This window comes from Emys orbicularis, chromosome 18, assembly GCF_028017835.1.
Source record: "Emys orbicularis isolate rEmyOrb1 chromosome 18, rEmyOrb1.hap1, whole genome shotgun sequence".
Taxonomy (NCBI): domain Eukaryota; kingdom Metazoa; phylum Chordata; order Testudines; family Emydidae; genus Emys; species Emys orbicularis.
In genome coordinates this window covers 21,610,089-21,627,060 of record NC_088700.1, presented here as the reverse complement: position 1 = coordinate 21,627,060, position 16,972 = coordinate 21,610,089, and the positions used below count along the sequence as shown (strand labels likewise).

Sequence of the window (16,972 nt, the reverse complement as noted above, 5' to 3'; positions counted from 1 at the left end):
CCTGAGTGGAAAAGAGACAAATTGCTGAGAACAGGATGACTTCGGTGGTGTCTCTTTTTGCCTGTCTCTCCCAAACAGATGGGCAGGCAGCCCTCACTACACTCCCTTAGACTGTAATCTCTTTTAAATTGAGATGTCCATGGCAGCTGCTCGTCTTATTGGCCATGGTCTGACATACATGACCAGAGGAAACCTATCTTATTGGTAGAAGAATCATCTCCTGTTCTGCATAATTTCCTGGGAATACTGTGAGGGGGGTTTCTTTGGCACCCCACGGCTACAGACACCTGTGGACAAAAAAACTGGAGAAGACTTTACAAGGGACTCCCAGCTCTCCCCGAAGAGACAAGAAGAGAAGGCTAACAGCTCAGGAGCTAGGATTGGAAGAAAGGATGTGGAGAAATAAAGACTCCAGTCTTCTAAAGATATAGAAGCTCTGTGCACGTTAGCAAGCAATTCAGTATGTCCTTGCTAAAGAAAATATATATAATGTAACTAACTATAAATGAATAGAAATAGGCAGTGGTTAAGGGGACTTGAGAACCAGACAGAGTTAGATTTAGCAACCCTTTGGAGGTAATATGATCAGGGACTGCAGATGATGTGGATAGAAGAATCCAAGTCCATGTCCGTTTATTCCTGTGGTTGTTCAGCACTGCTTTTGTTATATATGTGCCTTTTTCCCACACTGGATTTTTATCTTTAAAAAATGAATGTCAAAGGTCATAGGAAGGTTGCTGTAGTAGAGGATCTTTCTTTGACCTGCAAATAAAGGTTGGGGTAGAGGTTTGTATTGGAAAATAGCTGATACTGTACTACTGTCTCTATGTAGATTTATTATCCTTATGAACTTGTAGCCAGAATGGACTGATGTGCAATGAATCCTGTATAAATACCCATTAATATGAGCTGTCTAGGTCAATGCTGTTATGTGGTGGGAGGGAGCTCACATTTGGTGAGACTGCATGGGTGAAAGCAGAATGGCTGCGTCATTTGTCAGAGTTCAGTGCATGCCTGAGCACAAGGGAGAGAGCACCTACCACTCCAGCTTCTGCCCATCTGTCCTGGGTGACTTCTTGTCAACTTGTCGGACATTCCTGCTGTGGCAGGGCCCGTTCTACCACACAGGCAAACGTGTGCTGCCTGCCTGGCCCTGTCGGGAGGTTTCCTTCTGGCAAGGAGGGGCTGACACACCAGATGAGAATGTTATTGCTAATCATGCTGGGCTTGCTTTTCACACCCTATGCCTCCTACTTAAAAAATATCTAGTCATTGAACTGCGAGTAATTTCTTATTTTGATTATGTCACAGAATGCTCTTTCCCAAGGTTTTATAGGAGGCAGAGAATTCAGAGCCTATGCCGCAGCCTACTTTTTCCATTGCTGATTTATCAGGTGTCTGGGTGGACGTCCCACAGTACCCTTATTGCATAACAAAGTGCTATTAGGACCAAACGAAAAATCTCCTAAAATGGAGAAGGTGAAAATTTAGCATTTCCTTCTCCAGGCTTTTTAAACTCTTCTAACACACCTAATTCAGAGCAGGAATTAGTCTTAACCTTTCCTGAGTCACAAACATATTCTATCCACTGCCAGAGCATGGGCTGATGTGAAGAGCTCTGTGTGTATTGAGGGGGAGACCATTAGGGAGAAAGAAAGTGCATTTAGCTACGATAAGAGAATAATTAGGAGTGTGTGTGTGCAAGAAGAAAATCCTGGTGCAAAATTGGCTCGAAACTGTCCTGTGATGCATCAGTAAATTTCTGCTGTTTGCTTCCTCAGAGATCAACTATACTGAAGTCTTTAACAATGTTAACCAGTTAGATCTCATATGCAAATGACTGCATCCTGATTGGCTCTTCAGAAGCTAACAGTTTTTCTTGCTTCAGCCAATCAGTTCAGTTATGCAATTATATGCTTCCTGACTGGCTAATAGGAAGCAAATAATAGTTTGATTCTGGCTCTCTGCCATCATCTTCACAGCCATAGGAGAGAGCTGCAGATACTTCTGATTTAAAACATTTGGAATATGTAAGCATACGTAAACTGACTTCTTGTGTTTGTTAATGTCAGGATTTAGTTTCCCTCAATTTAAATATTGATTCATACAACATTTGTCTCTCATATCAATAAATCGTGATGGTAAACTCAACAGAAGTGAATTTCTCCTTATTATCTGAGTGTCTGCACAGAGGACATATGTCTAGATCAACATGCTGTAGCCTTGTTACATACATGGCAGTTTGTGACCTTAGAATGAATATCCATTGGTCATTTCATGAAATGGACACAGGAAGGAATTTCTAAGCATAATTTGAGAAGAAAGGCCTGCATCATCCATGCAGAATTGATAAAGGCTGAAGGAGAAGTGGAAGCATCGCTGCAGTGGTTCTCCTGGTGCCCTGGGACACCTCCCCTTAAATGTCTCACTTCTTTCAGTTCGTATTTTTGTCCTTATTATATTAGCTCAAAACATTCAGGTTTGAGGAAACACAACAGGTACTTTTACAACCAAGTTCTCAGTTTTTAATTATAGACAGACGTAAACAGCCTTAATTAATTTTTTTTTTTTTTAATTAATGGAGATATCCCATCTCCTAGAACTGGAAGGGACCTTGAAAGGTCATCGAGTCCAGTCCCCTGCCTTCACTAGCAGGACCAAGTACTGATTTTGCCCCAGATCCCCAAATGGCCCCCTCAAGGATTGAACTCACAACCCTGGGTTTAGCAGGCCAATGCTCAAACCACTGAGCTATCCCTCCCCCCCAGATGCTTCCCTTGCCCTGTCAGCACAGATGGCCCTAACTCAAATGGAACTGGTATGGTTCCACTGTGCAGGGACGAGGACTTGGCTAACCATGCAGGCTGTCTGTGACGGGGTGGGCTAGGCCCGGAGGCCCCTTACTGGAGGCCTCAGTGTCCTGCCACACCTGTACCAGGAAAGGAGCAGTAGAGAAGTCCTCCAAGCAGCTTAGAGTGGCTGCAGGGGAAGCAGCCAATCAGGGCGCAGGAGGGCCATATAAAAGGAGTTGGAGCGCTAGAGCCAGTCAGTTCCTTGCTGGATCTGGGGGAGCACAGATAGAGCTCCTGACTAGCTAAAGGGAACTGCAGCACCATGGACAGCTCAGTGCTGGCAGGGATTGGGGCAGAAAGGAAGTAGCTCCTGGGTCTGAACTTAGATGAGCCCTGGGATAAGGATGAAGCTTTGGTAAAGACTGGGGCCATGCAGAAGTGGCCCAGGGAACTGAAAGCAGTGTAGTTAAAGGGACATGGTGGCATATAGCTACTATTCTTAGGATCCCTGCACTGGGACCCAGAGTAGTGGGTGGGCCTGGGCTCTTCCCCCCCCCCCCCCACCCAATAGCCCAGTGGGGAACTGGCCTACAGTCAGATAGCAAGAAACCCCCAGAAGGGGAAGTGAACTATTTAGTGGCCGAGCAGGGGTGAGAGTAGGCCAAGAGGGTGAAACCATTGCCTCCAGGGAGGAAGCCCTGGGGGTACAGTCTGATATTGCAGGCACACGTGAGAGGTGGGTGCCATGCTGTTACATTTAGTACCAGAAGTGGGATCCTTTGGACCGACCCCTGATCAACAAGGGGTACACGGCCATGGAAGAGGGGATCCGCCTGTTGGTGGCAGGCCAGCAGCAGCAGGGGACCCAGGCCCTACTGATGCAATTAGTGGAGAACCTGCAATGGCAACAGGAGGTCCAGTTTGTAGCGCAACAATGGTGACAGGAGATCCACTCCAGCCAGCAGGAGTGGGTACAGAGGCGGTCGGATCACACCACACCCAAGAACCGAGTCGGTGATGGATCTGCTGGTTGGTTGGCTCCGGGCCTGGCAAAACTCAGATCAGACAATGACCCCTAGGCCTTCCTTCAGACCTTTGAGCAGGTGGCAAAGCAGTAGACTGGAAAGAGTCGACTTGGGCAGCCCACATAGCACCGTTCCTGATGGGTGAGGCACAGGCCGCTTACTGGGCGGTAAGCGATGAGCAGGCAAGTTCCTACCCAGTGGGGAAGGCAGCCATTTTGGATTGGCTAGGGCTGACATCGGAGACGTACAGGCACAAGTTCCGGACAGCGTCATTCCTGCAAGGGGAGCAGCCACGGATTCCGGCGCAGAAGTTGCGGGACCTGGCGATGCGCTGACTTGGTCCAGAGACCAGCTTGGTGGAGAAGCTCCTGGATCAGGTGGTCCTAGAGCAATTCGTGACGGTCTTACCAGGAGGGACACAGCTGGGTAAGGAGTTTACAGCCGGCCTCAGCGGGGGAAGCAATCGAGTGAGCTGAGGCCTACTTTGCGGTTGAAGGAGAGGAACGGCCCAAGCTGTATGGTAAACTGAGAGGGGTGCACCAGGGGGTGGCCCAGGGAAGCTCGCAAGGGGGAAAGCCCCAAGGCTTCTAGACTCAAAGGGTGCATTGCAATTGCGAGGAGTCCGGGGAGCCCTGCAGCCTATGGGAAGTACTAGTGCAAAGGAGCTAGGAGACCCGGTAGTCTGCTACAGGTGGGGCCAGCCTGGCTATATTAAAAGGAACTGCCCAGTAATGGAATGTGACTATTTTAAACTGTTAGAGTGGGACCAATGAGTGGGGGGTCTACCCCAAAGGTCATAGACTACAGTAACTTCTCACTTAAAGTCGTCCCGGTTAACGTTGTTTCGTTGTTACGTTGCTGATCAATTAGGGAACATGCTCGTTTAAAGTTGCGCAATGCTCCCTTCTAACGTCGTTTGGCAGCCGCCTGCTTTGTCCACTGCTTGCAGGAAGAGCAGCCCGTTGCAGCTAGCTGGTGGGGGCTTGGAACCAGGGTGGACCGGCAGCCCCTCCATCAGCTCCCCACTCCCCTAAGTTCCCTGTGCGGCAGCCGCCCAGCAGGCTAGCAATTGCAGCTGTCCCTCCCCCCACTGCCGTGTGCTGCTCCTGCCCTCTGCCTTGGAGCTGCTCCCTGAGCCTCCTGCTTGCTGTGCGGGGGGGGGGGGGGAAGGGAAGGGGGCTAATGTCAGGGTGTCCCCCTCCCCCCTGCTCCTACACCCCGCTTACCCCTTCTCCATATAGAGCAGGGAGGGGACACAGACGGAGAGAGACAGAGAGAGCCTGGGGCAGCAGCTGCTGTCTCAACTTCCTGATCCAAGACAATGCAGTTAAGAGTGGGTCAGCTTACTTAAAGGGGCAGTGTGCGTTTCTCTCTCTCTCCCACACACAAGGTGTGTGTCTGTCTCTGTCTGCTATGCTGTCTCCCCTCCCTCCATTCCTGCTGCCTTGTAGAGTGTGAGGCTACATTAACAACAATGTGTTAACCCTTGAGGACTCAGCCGAGTGCTGGTTCATCATTTAGCACAGGGGTTCTCAAACTGGGGGTCGAGACCCCTCAGGGGGTCATGAGGTTATTACATGGGGGGTCGTGAGCTGTCAGCCTCCACCCCAAACCCTGCTTTGCCTCCAGCATTTATAATGGTGTTAAATATATAAAAAAGTATTTTTAATTTATATGGGGGGGTCGCACTCAGAGGCTTGCTATGTGAAAGGGGTCACCAGTACAAAAGTTAGAACCACTGATTTAGCAGCAAGACATTCTCTGGGAAATATCCCACCCTTTTCCACCCTCTAACTTCACCACTTCAACCAAGCTTCACAATCATCATAGCTGTGAACAGTATTAAATTGTTTGTTTAAAATGTATACTGTGTGTATGTCTATATAATATATAGTTTTTTGTCTGGTGAAAAAATTTTCCCTGGAACCTAACCCCCCCGCCCCATTTACATTAATTCTTATGGGGAAATTGGATTCGCTTAACATCGTTTCGCTTAAAGTTGCATTTTTCAGGAACAGAACTACAACATTAAGTGAGGAATTACTGTATCAGGGTTGGAAGGGACGTCAGGAGGTCATCTAGTCCAACCCCCTACTCAAAGCAGGACCAATCCCCAACTAAATCAAATCAGCGTGGCCCCACCATGGGTAGTGACAGTCAAGCTGAGAGGAATGGTAGTTAAGGGTCTGGTAGACTCAAGGTGTAGGTACACCTTGGTTTGGGAGGACCAGGTGAAGGCAACTAGCCTGGACTGACACCTCCCAGTACGTGTCTCCTATGTACATGGGGAGACCCAAGTCTATCCCACAGCAGAATTTGAACTGGAGGTACAGGGCCTGTGAGCTAGATTCCAGGTCAGCGTGGTCAAGGACCTGGTGTGGCCCGTAATCTTGGGGAGAGACTGGGTGGGTTACTCAGCCCTCATGTGGGAAAGACCTGACAGTGATCCAGGACTCAGAGGGTCTAGGCCCAGATGGGAAAGAAAGCAGAGGGGCTGGGAGCCAGGGTAAGGAGACCCCGGAAAAGAGCCCAGAGGTGAGACCATGATGCCCAAGATGTGAGGGACCTGCTGAGGAAGTGCCAACAAGACTTGGATGAGTCCAACATATCCCCAGGGAAAGTCATTGGCCAGCTGGTCTGAGTAGAGCAAGAGTTGGCCTGGGTACAGGTGGAAGCCGAGGGGCAGAGGGAACAATGCTTGGCTTTGCTGGAAGCATTGGCCCATTCCCAGAGGGAGAAGACTCCAAGAGCACAGCAGGAGACCTCAGAGACCTGGGCCTAGCAGGGTCCTATGGGAACCCAGACGGAGCTCCATGTGCAGCAGGGTACTGTGGGAACTCCAGCTGAAATACCTGGTGTGCTATTTCCATTATCTTGGCAGGGTGTTCCATTCAAATGAGTTGACCCCCACCCAGACAGCCCTAATGGCTCCATGTCGCAGATACCTTGTCTGATCTCCCATGCATCTGGGAGAAAAATCAATTCTTCCTCCCACACCCCACCCCACCCCATCCCCCAAGGGATAGCCATGCCAAGTGGATAGGTACAGAGTCATACAGATTTTTGTAATATTTTATTAGCTCATTACCACATTCATCACAGTAACCAGAGCAGGAATGACCAGAGGGGTGGAGGGAACCATAGAGATAGGTGGACATTTCCACCCTATCATAGAGCCAGAACTTCCCCATAACAACACTACCACCACCACCACCAAAGGCAGCTTTGTCTGAACCCTCACAACACTGTCCAAGTAAAGAGAGATTACAAACAAACAAGACTGACTGGGTAGGGATGGCACGTCCTCGTCAAGCTCTGTCTCCTTTAGTGGAGCAGCTGGCATGTCTCTCATTAACTCACGAGGGTCTTGGCAAGCTGGGTGTGACTCTTGCAGGGCTCAGCGGGTTTGGCTTGGGTAGCAGAGCTGATCGCTTTTCTGAGTGTAACATCCTCAAGTGCAGGCCGCGTCCATTCAGTGTTCTGTGCTCATGATGGGACAGTCTTTCAAAATGCAGCATAAAATGGACACTTGCTGTGCTCCCCTGAACTTACCGCTACCGCCTTGGCCTGCTCGTAGACCACCTTCCAGCCCTTGATTTCATCCTGGCTCTGGTCACTGGTGCATGCAATTATCTGTTCGGTGAGTGGTTCTGAAATTCCATTATATACCTTCTGTGTTTGATTTCAGAAGCCAGGGCTCTGAACTGCTGATGCCTTGGCCCAAAAAGCAGTCAGAGTTTTGCTGTCTGTCGCTGACAGCCCCTGGGATCCCTGGTTGATAGGCACTATAGATCCAGACTGTGATGACCAATGTTCAGATGGCTCTGGAAGTGGTTCTCCAAAAGCAGTGAGTGTCATGGAAGCATCTGGCAACTGGATTCCTGTGATGGAATTTGACTCACCACCACGGTGCCTCCTGCTGGCCATCCTGGGAATTAGTTTGGGGTTGCCAGTGCGCCCTCCTCAGTTGGTGTCTCGCCCATTGTCACTCCTGTCTCCGTGTCCAGGATGTGCATCACACCCCGGACCGCGTCATCCTCCTCTGGACACAGCCCTCCAGCTATGCCCCACTCAGTTCTCTCCCCCATTCCGGGGGACCGACAGCCCTCAGTCCTGCCACTCGCCTCAGTGGCAAATCTGCAGTCCAGATTCTAGCCACTCGTCTCAGTGGCAGACTGCAGTCCATGCACTGCCCACTTCCCTCAGTGGCCAGTGGGGGAAACGGGGAGGGGGAAGAGCCCAGGCCCGCCCATTATTCCAGGCCCCGACCCAAGGATCCTATAACTGGCAGCCACATACTGCCCCTTCTCCAACTCCGCCATCTCCTTCCCTGGGCCACTTCCCCGCAGCCCCAGCACCGCCTCTGCCCTTGTATCAGGGCCTCAGTTTGACAGCAGTCAGCCTGGAGCTTTCTCATACTCTGCTGACCCTTCCCGGCACTGCTCTGTCCATGGCACTCCAGCCCGCTAAGCAGCCAGTCCTCCTTCTCCTCCTCCCTCGTCCTCCAGGGATTGACTGTCCTCTGCTATGCTCAGCAGCCTCTTCTTATATGGGCCAGCCTGGCCCTGATTGGCTCCTCCAATAAACCCTCTCCTAATTGGCTAGCACTACAAGCCTTTTCCTTATTGGCTGCCTCCCACACAGCCTCCCCAGGGTTGCTTTAACCCCTTACATACCAGTGAGGGGCAGCTGTCCCATCACAATCCTAGATGGCTACTTTGGGAAGTTTAAACTGGTAGCTGGGACAGCCTGTGGAATATTAATCTGGCTTGTGTGTTATGTTGGTTATGCTATAGGGAGCACTTTAAAATCAAGTTTGCTAACATGAGTCGAAGCACCTTGTATAGACACAGTTTAACAACTTCACAGTCATGTTAGATGGGTATTTTGCACTATAGGTGAACGCTACATGACCTAGGCTACTACACAACCTGCTAACACAACTTCAAAGGTGTTAAACTGTGTCTTACAGAAGTGCTCGGGGGCTTTCCAAGTGTATTATGCTAACTCAAGTAAGGTCGTTTGTCTAAGAAAAGCACTTTTATTCACCGTCCTGGACAGACCCTAGCCTCCCCTCGGAACTTGGCCAGTTGTCTGTTGTACATGTTGACCCAGAAAACTGACAAGCACAGGGCTTCGTTTGGTATGAAGTGTCATTACGAGCGTATTAAATTTTCTGGCTTTGCTGCTGCTGTGGCTTTGTGGCATCTTCACAATGGTTGCCATGGCAACCGTGTTGTTTGACCTCACCCAGTCCCTGCCTCCTGTAAGTTGAAGACCCAAGCACAGATGCTGACCTACAATGTCAGCCCCACCGAAACACAGCCTCTTCACCCCGGATCCTTACTACATCCCAGGGTGAGTTCTGACTCGCATAGCGAACCTATCACTTACAGTTGCTGAAGGAACTTGGTGTAATTGGGGAGGATGGAGGAGGGAAATGTATTGTTTACATGAATTGTGATCTGTCTCCTGATATAATTAAACTCTCCATTTAAAAGTGTACTGAATGAATCAGGGAAGCATTTGTATAGAATATAGTTAAAGATGGAATTAAGGTCTGGCATTTCCTCATTTGTGAGTGCTTGACTTTGCAACTTTAACATTCTTTTTTAACATAGCTTTATTATGTGTGTGTGCCTGGGTATGTGGGGGAGAAGCTTGTTAATGTATATACATGCATGTTATAGGTGGGGCTGATAGCACCAACTATTACGAAGGCTGCCTGACACTTCCTTTTATAAGATGCTATTTTCAATCTCTCATAACTTTTGCCAAACTGTGATTGTCTGGGCTGAAATTTTCCGCCCAGGGGGTCTGGTTCAGGCTGAATTATTTTGGAGACCATCAGGCAAAATGCTTCAGCTGTAGGAACTGGGGTAAGGAAAAATATGTTTTGCCCATATTAATTTCTGGTGTCCTTTTCTTTTAAAACCTCTACTGCCTCTTTGGAGTAGAGTTTTGAAATTTGGCAGGGGCTTGGCCTTTATATCGGGGGCCTGCCTTTTGCCAGTCCTTTTAAAATATGCCCAAACTTGACCAAGTCATCAGACTTTGAAAAACTGCAGATTACACATGCTCACAGGACACCTGCTAGAGCTTTGCAGCTAAATTTCCAAAAGACTTCACCTGCATTGAGTATGCTCCAACCTGAGGCTGTTGGGGGCTGAGCAGGTCTTTCCCTTTAATTGCTGTTCTGGGCTGGGTCAGAGCCAGACACCATAAATGAAAGCCTGGAGCCTGACTCTCTTCTGTTCTCAGTGGGGAGGGAAGGAGACTAGGTATTGGGAGTAGACTGGGATTGGCTGGGCAAGGAAACTGGGATTGGAAACCAGAAAGGTAGGAAGAAAGAGGTGGAGGGGAAGGAGACTGATTGGATGAGGATCTGGAAGGAGGGGAAGTGGGACTGGCTGGGCATGGATACTGAGAATAGGAATGGGGGAGACAGGACAGGAGTCTGGAGAGCGAGACGGGGGCTAGGATGAAAAACCGGAGGATTGGAAACTGGTGTTGGCTAGTTGAGGAGAATGGAACTAGGATGGGGAGACAGGGTGGGGAAGAGACAGCAATGGAACAGGGACAAGTTGGAGGAGATGGGTCAGAAGGGTTCAAGCTTGGAGGGAATAGACAAAAAAGTCTGTGCCCATTAGATCCATAGATTCCAAGGCCAGAAGGGACCATTATGATCATCTAGTCTGACACACGCACACACCCGTATACCACAGGCCATAGAACTTCCCCAAAATAATTATTAGAACAGAACTTTTAGAAAAACATCCAATTGTGATTTAAAAATTGTCAGCGATGGAGAATCCACCACAACCTTTGGTAAATTGTTCCAATAGTTAATTACTCTCATCTTTTAAAATGGATGCCTTATTGCCTCTCTGAATTTGTCTAGCTTCAACTTCTAGCCATTGGATCGTGTTAGACCTTTCTCTGCTAGATTGAAAAGCCCGTTATTAAATATTTGTTCCCCAGGTAGGTACGTATAGACTGTGATCAAGTCACCCCTTCACCTTCTCTTTGCTAAGCTAAATGGATTGAGGAACTTGAGTTATCACTAAGGCAGTTTTCTGATCCTGTCATCAGTTTCGTGTCTCTCCTCTGAACTCTCTCCAATTTATCAACATTCTTCTTGAATTGTGCGCACCTGAGCTGGACACAGGATTCCAGTAACGGTGGCACCAGTGCCAAATATAGACCTAAAATCACCTCTCTGCTCCTCCTTGAGAGTCCCCTGTTTGTACATCCCCTCTGGGCCACAGCATCACACTGTGAGCTCATGTTCAGCTTGTATTCTACCGTGACTCCCAAATCTTTTTCAGAGTCGCTGCTTCCCAGGATAGAGTCCCTCATCCTGTAAGTATGGCCAACGTTTTTTGGTCCTAGATGTATACACTTACCTCTAGCCATATTAAAATGAATAGTGTTTGCTTGCAGCCAGTTTAACAAGAGCTCCAGATTGCTCTGAATCGGTGACCTGTCCTCTTTATCATTTACCACTTATTATTTACTACGTATCTGTGATGATTTTGCTTTATTCCAAGTCATTGATTAAAAATGTTAACCAGCGTAGGACCAAAACCGGATCCCTGCAGGACCCCACGGGAAAGCACACCCACTCAGTGATGACCATTCCCTGTTTACAGTGACGTTTTGAGGCCTATCAGTTAATTTTATAGCATTCTAGTTTTTTAATCCAAACGTTGTGTGGTACTTAGTCAAACGCCTTACAGAGGTTTAAGTACACCTCTACCCCGATATAACGCGACCCGATATAACACGAATTCGGATATAACGCGGTAAAGCAGTGCTCCAGGGGGCGGGGCTGTGCATTCCGGTGGATCAAAGCAAGTTCGATATAACGCGGTTTCACCTATAACACGGTAAGATTTTTTGGCTCCCGAGGACAGCGTTATATCGGGGTAGAGGTGTATATTATGTCAGCACTATTACCTTTATCAACCAAATTACAAATCTCATCAAAAAAGTGTGACAAGATCTATTTTCCACAAACCCATGTTGATCTGCATTAATTACATTACCCTCCCTTTAATTCTTTATTAATCGAGTCCCATATCAGCTGCTCCATTATCTTGCCCGGGATCGATGTCAGGCTGACAGCGTTATAATTACCCAGGTCATCCCACTTACTCTTTTTTAAAATGGGCACAACATTCGCTTTCTTCCAGTCTTCTGGAACATCCCCAGTGCTCCAAGACTTACTGAAAATCAACGTTAATGGTCCTCAGCCAGCTCTTTTAACTTGCATCCAAGAGTTTTCTCTGAACCTGCTCGTTTTAAAGAGTCTAACTTTAGTAGCTTCTGTTTAACATCCTCCAGAGATACTAGTGGACTGGAAAGAGTGTTATCATCCCTAGATGATGAGACAGTCGTCTCCTTTTTTTTCACCCAAATAGAGAACAGAAATATTTATTGAACACTTCTGCCTTTTCTTCATTATTATTGATAATTCTACCATTTCCATCTAGTCATGGAGCAGTACTTTTGTCAGGATTATTTTTGTTCCTAATATATTTTAAAACTCCTTATTGTCCTTAACTCTGCTGGCAGCATATTTCTGTGTCCCTTCACAGCTTCCGAGGACGCGTGCTCTTTCTCAGCTCTGTACGGTCCCTGGGAGGAACCCCCTTCAGTGTGACAGCCCTTCTCGGGGGTCCAATCTCTCAGGGGTTAAGTCCCTCTGCCTCCTGGAACCACAGCTCTCTGAGCCTTTAGCACACCTGTCTCTCGCCGTGGGCCCCCTCAGGGAGTCCACTCGCTCTGGACCCCCGGGGCCTCCACACCCAGAGGGAATAATGCAACCTTGATCTCTAGACTGGAGTGACTCTCCACCAGTGTAAAACAGGAGGGCATATTGAGCATCTAAACCCAGCACAGGAAGCTCTCCGGGCCCTCAGGCCTAGCAACCCTCAGCACAGGACATCCAGGTCTCTCCTGCATCCAGGGGGGCTCTGGCTGCTCTCTCTCCCCAGTCCAGCAGCCCCCTCCTTCCAGCTGATCATCCGATATCATCTTCCCCAACAACTCCCCCCCGTCCTTTGTCTTCTGTCCCAGGTAAACAGGTCGCTGGGGCCCTCTCTCTTCCGTCCTTTGTTCCCCTCTGGCTGGAACTGGGTGGTCAGGTCACTGGGGTCCTCTTTCCTCTGCTCTTTGTCCTCCCACTGGCCAGAACCGACTGATTGCCAAGCTGGGGTGGGCCTCTTAGTCACCAAGTCACCAGTTATTAGAGTTCCGCATCTTCAGGCCGTTCTCTGGGGGTCCCGGCTGCCAGGCGAGGTCACACCTGGTCCCCTGCAACAACAAACCCTCTCCCACCACCTTGTTGAACATGCATCACACAGGGAAACTGAGGAGTGCACATACTATTCATGTAAAACACTACAAAAATCCCCAACTTCGTCACAGTCCCTTATCAATTTTCTACAATTCCTAGCTTCTGATTTATACTCATTACTATCAGCTTCCCCTTTCTTCCATTTGTGTTTTTATATATATATATATATATATATATATATATATATCTGACTTGGTGTGTGTATATATATATATATATCTCTTACTGGTCTTGACTTTATTCTGGTTACATATTATAAATGTAATCAAGTCATGGTCACTTGTATCTAAGCTGCAGCTATCTTTGATTTGTGTGATCAGTTCCTCTTTATCTGCTAAGACAAGGTCTAACAAAGAATTCCCACATGTTGGCTGCAACACTTTTTGAGTCAGGAAATTGTCATCTATAATGTCTAAAATTCTAAGGCTATTTTAGCACTGGCAGCATGAGCCTCCAGCAGATGTCACTGACATGTAACACACTCCTTTGCAGAGCTTGGAATGGAGTCCAAGATTCCAGAGTCTTCCCATTCCTCTGTCAGCAACATTTAGTTTGGAAATGTCAGAACTAAGGTTGCCCGTGCAGCATTAACAAAGGTCGCCTTGTCCATATGCATTATGATACAATTTTGAATCCCATTGTCACATACATGTTTTAAACATGACCTTCGCCTCACTTAATGCCTAGCTGGCCCTGCTCTGGGGATGAATCAGGGTTTTGGAGTGAGGGAAGACTGTTCTCTGTAAGACCCTTGCTTTAATGGTTACAGAAGTTGGAAGGTGTGTAGTGAATGAGACAGGAAATTGCGAGAAGAGAAAGGCAGAGTTAAGGTGGTTGAATGCTGCTGTGGGGAATTGGATTCTATCTCTGCCAAAGAGTTCTTGTGTGATGGTATCAAATTTTCACAGTTGGTCAATAGTCCTCATTTTCTGGGTGCCTGACTTTAGACCCTGGGAATCTGACTTTCAGAAGTGCTGAGCATTCACAGCAGCAACTGAAGTCAATGGGAGCCAGGCATTGAACATATGAAGTGCCAGATGATTATATGTAATGGGTGGGTGTCTCAGATTGGACACACAAAATTAGTGGATAGTTCAGATCTTAATCTTTCTGTGTCTCAGTTCTCCAGCTATAAAATAGGATGATACCCCTTCATCATAGAGGGGTGTTGTGAAAATATATTAATCCGTGCTTGTGAAGCACTGAGATATGATAGTGATGAACGCCATAGAAAAGTTCACGAGGAAATGAAGAATTCTGTCTTCAGAGCAGTGTATTAATAGTGTGTGGCAAATAAGGCAGAGAGCTGCACATTGAAAAAAGGGAAAACAATATCCGTAGACTGTGCGGGCAGAAGAGATCGTTGTGATCATCTAGTCTGAACTCCTGTGTAATGATGGCCACAGGATTTCTGTGTGAGCTAGAGAATATATATTAGGATGTTTTTTCTATCATGATTTAGAAATTCAATCTTGATTTAACCATTGCTAGTAATGCAGAATCCACTCTTTGTTCCAATGGTTAATTACCCTCACTATTAAAAATGTATACCTCACTTTTAGTCTGAATTGTTCCAGCTTCAACTTCTAGCCACTGGTTCTTGTTATACCATTTGACTGTGCAGCATACAGCTATGCCATGCCAAGAGTCCTAGACAACTGTGATATCAAAGGTAACTCAACCAATCAACACCCTTACTCTGCAGCTAATTTGCATGCAGTCATTGTGCTGGTGGAATACTTGGCCCAAATGCCACACACGTGTAACAGCATGGGCTTTCAGCTATTCTATTCAATTATTCATACAAAGTGGACTAACTTCAACAGGAGAGATTGAAAGAGCCCTGCCCTAGAATACCTGTTAACACAGTGATTAAGTCACTGTCCTGGGAGGTGAGCGATCCAAGCACATAAGTCCCCTAGTGAATCCCACTCCCCCTTACTACTCTAGCCAACCTATCCAGAAGCCAGCATAGCCAGAAGACTGGTTCCCCTTGTACTGAGATGGAGGCCATCCAAACTTTACAGCCCGCCCCCCGCCCCCCCCCCCACTTCCCATAGAAGGTGGCCCAATGATCCACAAAGCCAGACCCGTACACCACTTCCCTAGCCAGCAGTTCACTCCTAGAATCTTCCTTCACTTATGGGACAGGAAGGATCTCCAAGAAAGATCACTTGGGCATTCCTCTCTTTCAGCACCCTTCTGCGTTCCCTGAAGTCATCGATAATCTGTGAGGTGCCCCACAACAGTGTCATTGGTGGCAGCCTCACCAGTGAATCATAGAATCATAGAATCACAGAATATCAGGGTTGGAAGGGACCTCAGGAGGTCATCTAGTCCAACCCCCTGCTCAAAGCAGGACCAATTCCCAACTAAATCATCCCAGCCAGGGCTTTGTCAAGCCGGGCCTTAAAAACCTCCAAGGAAGGAGACTCCACCACCTCCCTAGGTAACGCATTCCAGTGCTTCACCACCCTCCTAGTGAAATAGTGTTTCCTAATATCCAACCTAGACCTCCCCCACTGCAACTTGAGACCATTGCTCCTTGTTCTGTCATCTGCCACCACTGAGAACAGCCAAGCTCCATCCTCTTTGGAACCCCCCCTCAGGTAGTTGAAAGCAGCTATCAAATCCCCCCTCATTCTTCTCTTCTGGAGACTAAACAATCCCAGTTCCCTCAGCCTCTCCTCATAAGTCATGTGCTCCAGACCCCTAATCATTTTTGTTGCCCTCCGCTGGACTCTTTCCAATTTTTCCACATCCTTCTTGTAGTGTGGGGCCCAAAACTGGACACAGTAATCCAGATGAGGCCTCACCAATGTCGAATAAAGGGGAACAATCACGTTCCTCGATCTGCTGGCAATGCCCCTACTTATACAGCCCAAAATGCCGTTAGCCTTCTTGGCAACAAGAGCACACTGTTGACTCATATCCAGCTTCTCGTCCACTGTGACCCCTAGGTCCTTTTCTGCAGAACTGCTACCTAGCCATTCGGTCCCTAGTCTGTAGCTGTGCATGGGATTCTTCCGTCCTAAGTGCAGGACTCTGCACTTGTCCTTGTTGAACCTCATCAGGTTTTTTTTGGCCCAATCCTCTAATTTGTCTAGGTCCCTCTGTATCTGATCCCTACCCTCTAGTGTATCTACCACGCCTCCCAGTTTAGTGTCATCTGCAAACTTGCTGAGAGTGCAGTCCACACCATCCTCCAGATCATTAATAAAGATATTAAACATAACCGGCCCCAGGACCGACCCTTGGGGCACTCCGCTTGAAACCGGCTGCCAACTAGACATGGAGCCATTGATCACTACCCGTTGAGCCCGACGATCTAGCCAGCTTTCTATCCACCTTACAGTCCATTCATCCAGCCCATACTTCTTTAAATTGACGGCAAGAATACTGTGGGAGACCGTATCAAAAGCTTTGCTAAAGTCAAGGAATAACACATCCACTGCTTTCCCCTCATCCACAGAGCCAGTTATCTCATCATAGAAGGCAATTAGGTTGTCAGGCACGACTTCCCCTTGGTGAATCCATGCTGACTGTTCCTGATCACTTTCCTCTCCTCTAAGTGTTTCATAATTGATTCCTTGAGGACCTGCTCCATGATTTTTCCAGGGACTGAGGTGAGGCTGACTGGCCTGTAGTTCCCCGGATCCTCCTTCTTCCCTTTTTTAAAGATGGGCACTACATTAGCCTTTTCCCAGTCATCCGGGACCTCCCCCGATCGCCATAAGTTTTCAAACATAATGGCTAATGGCTCTGCAATCTCATCCGTCAACTCCTTTAGCACC

General features: G+C 47.9%; 1 protein-coding gene across 1 annotated transcript in view; it reads left to right on the top strand.

Moving 5' to 3' along the window:
- The first annotated feature begins 9,119 nt into the window (after window positions 1–9,119).
- CIMIP2A (ciliary microtubule inner protein 2A) overlaps window positions 9,120–16,972 on the top strand; it is a 70,806-nt gene continuing 62,953 nt past the window's right edge. The window contains exon 1 of the mRNA XM_065418998.1: window positions 9,120–9,175. Within this exon, the coding sequence (XP_065275070.1) occupies window positions 9,120–9,175 (56 nt within the window). The remainder of the gene's footprint in view (window positions 9,176–16,972) is intronic.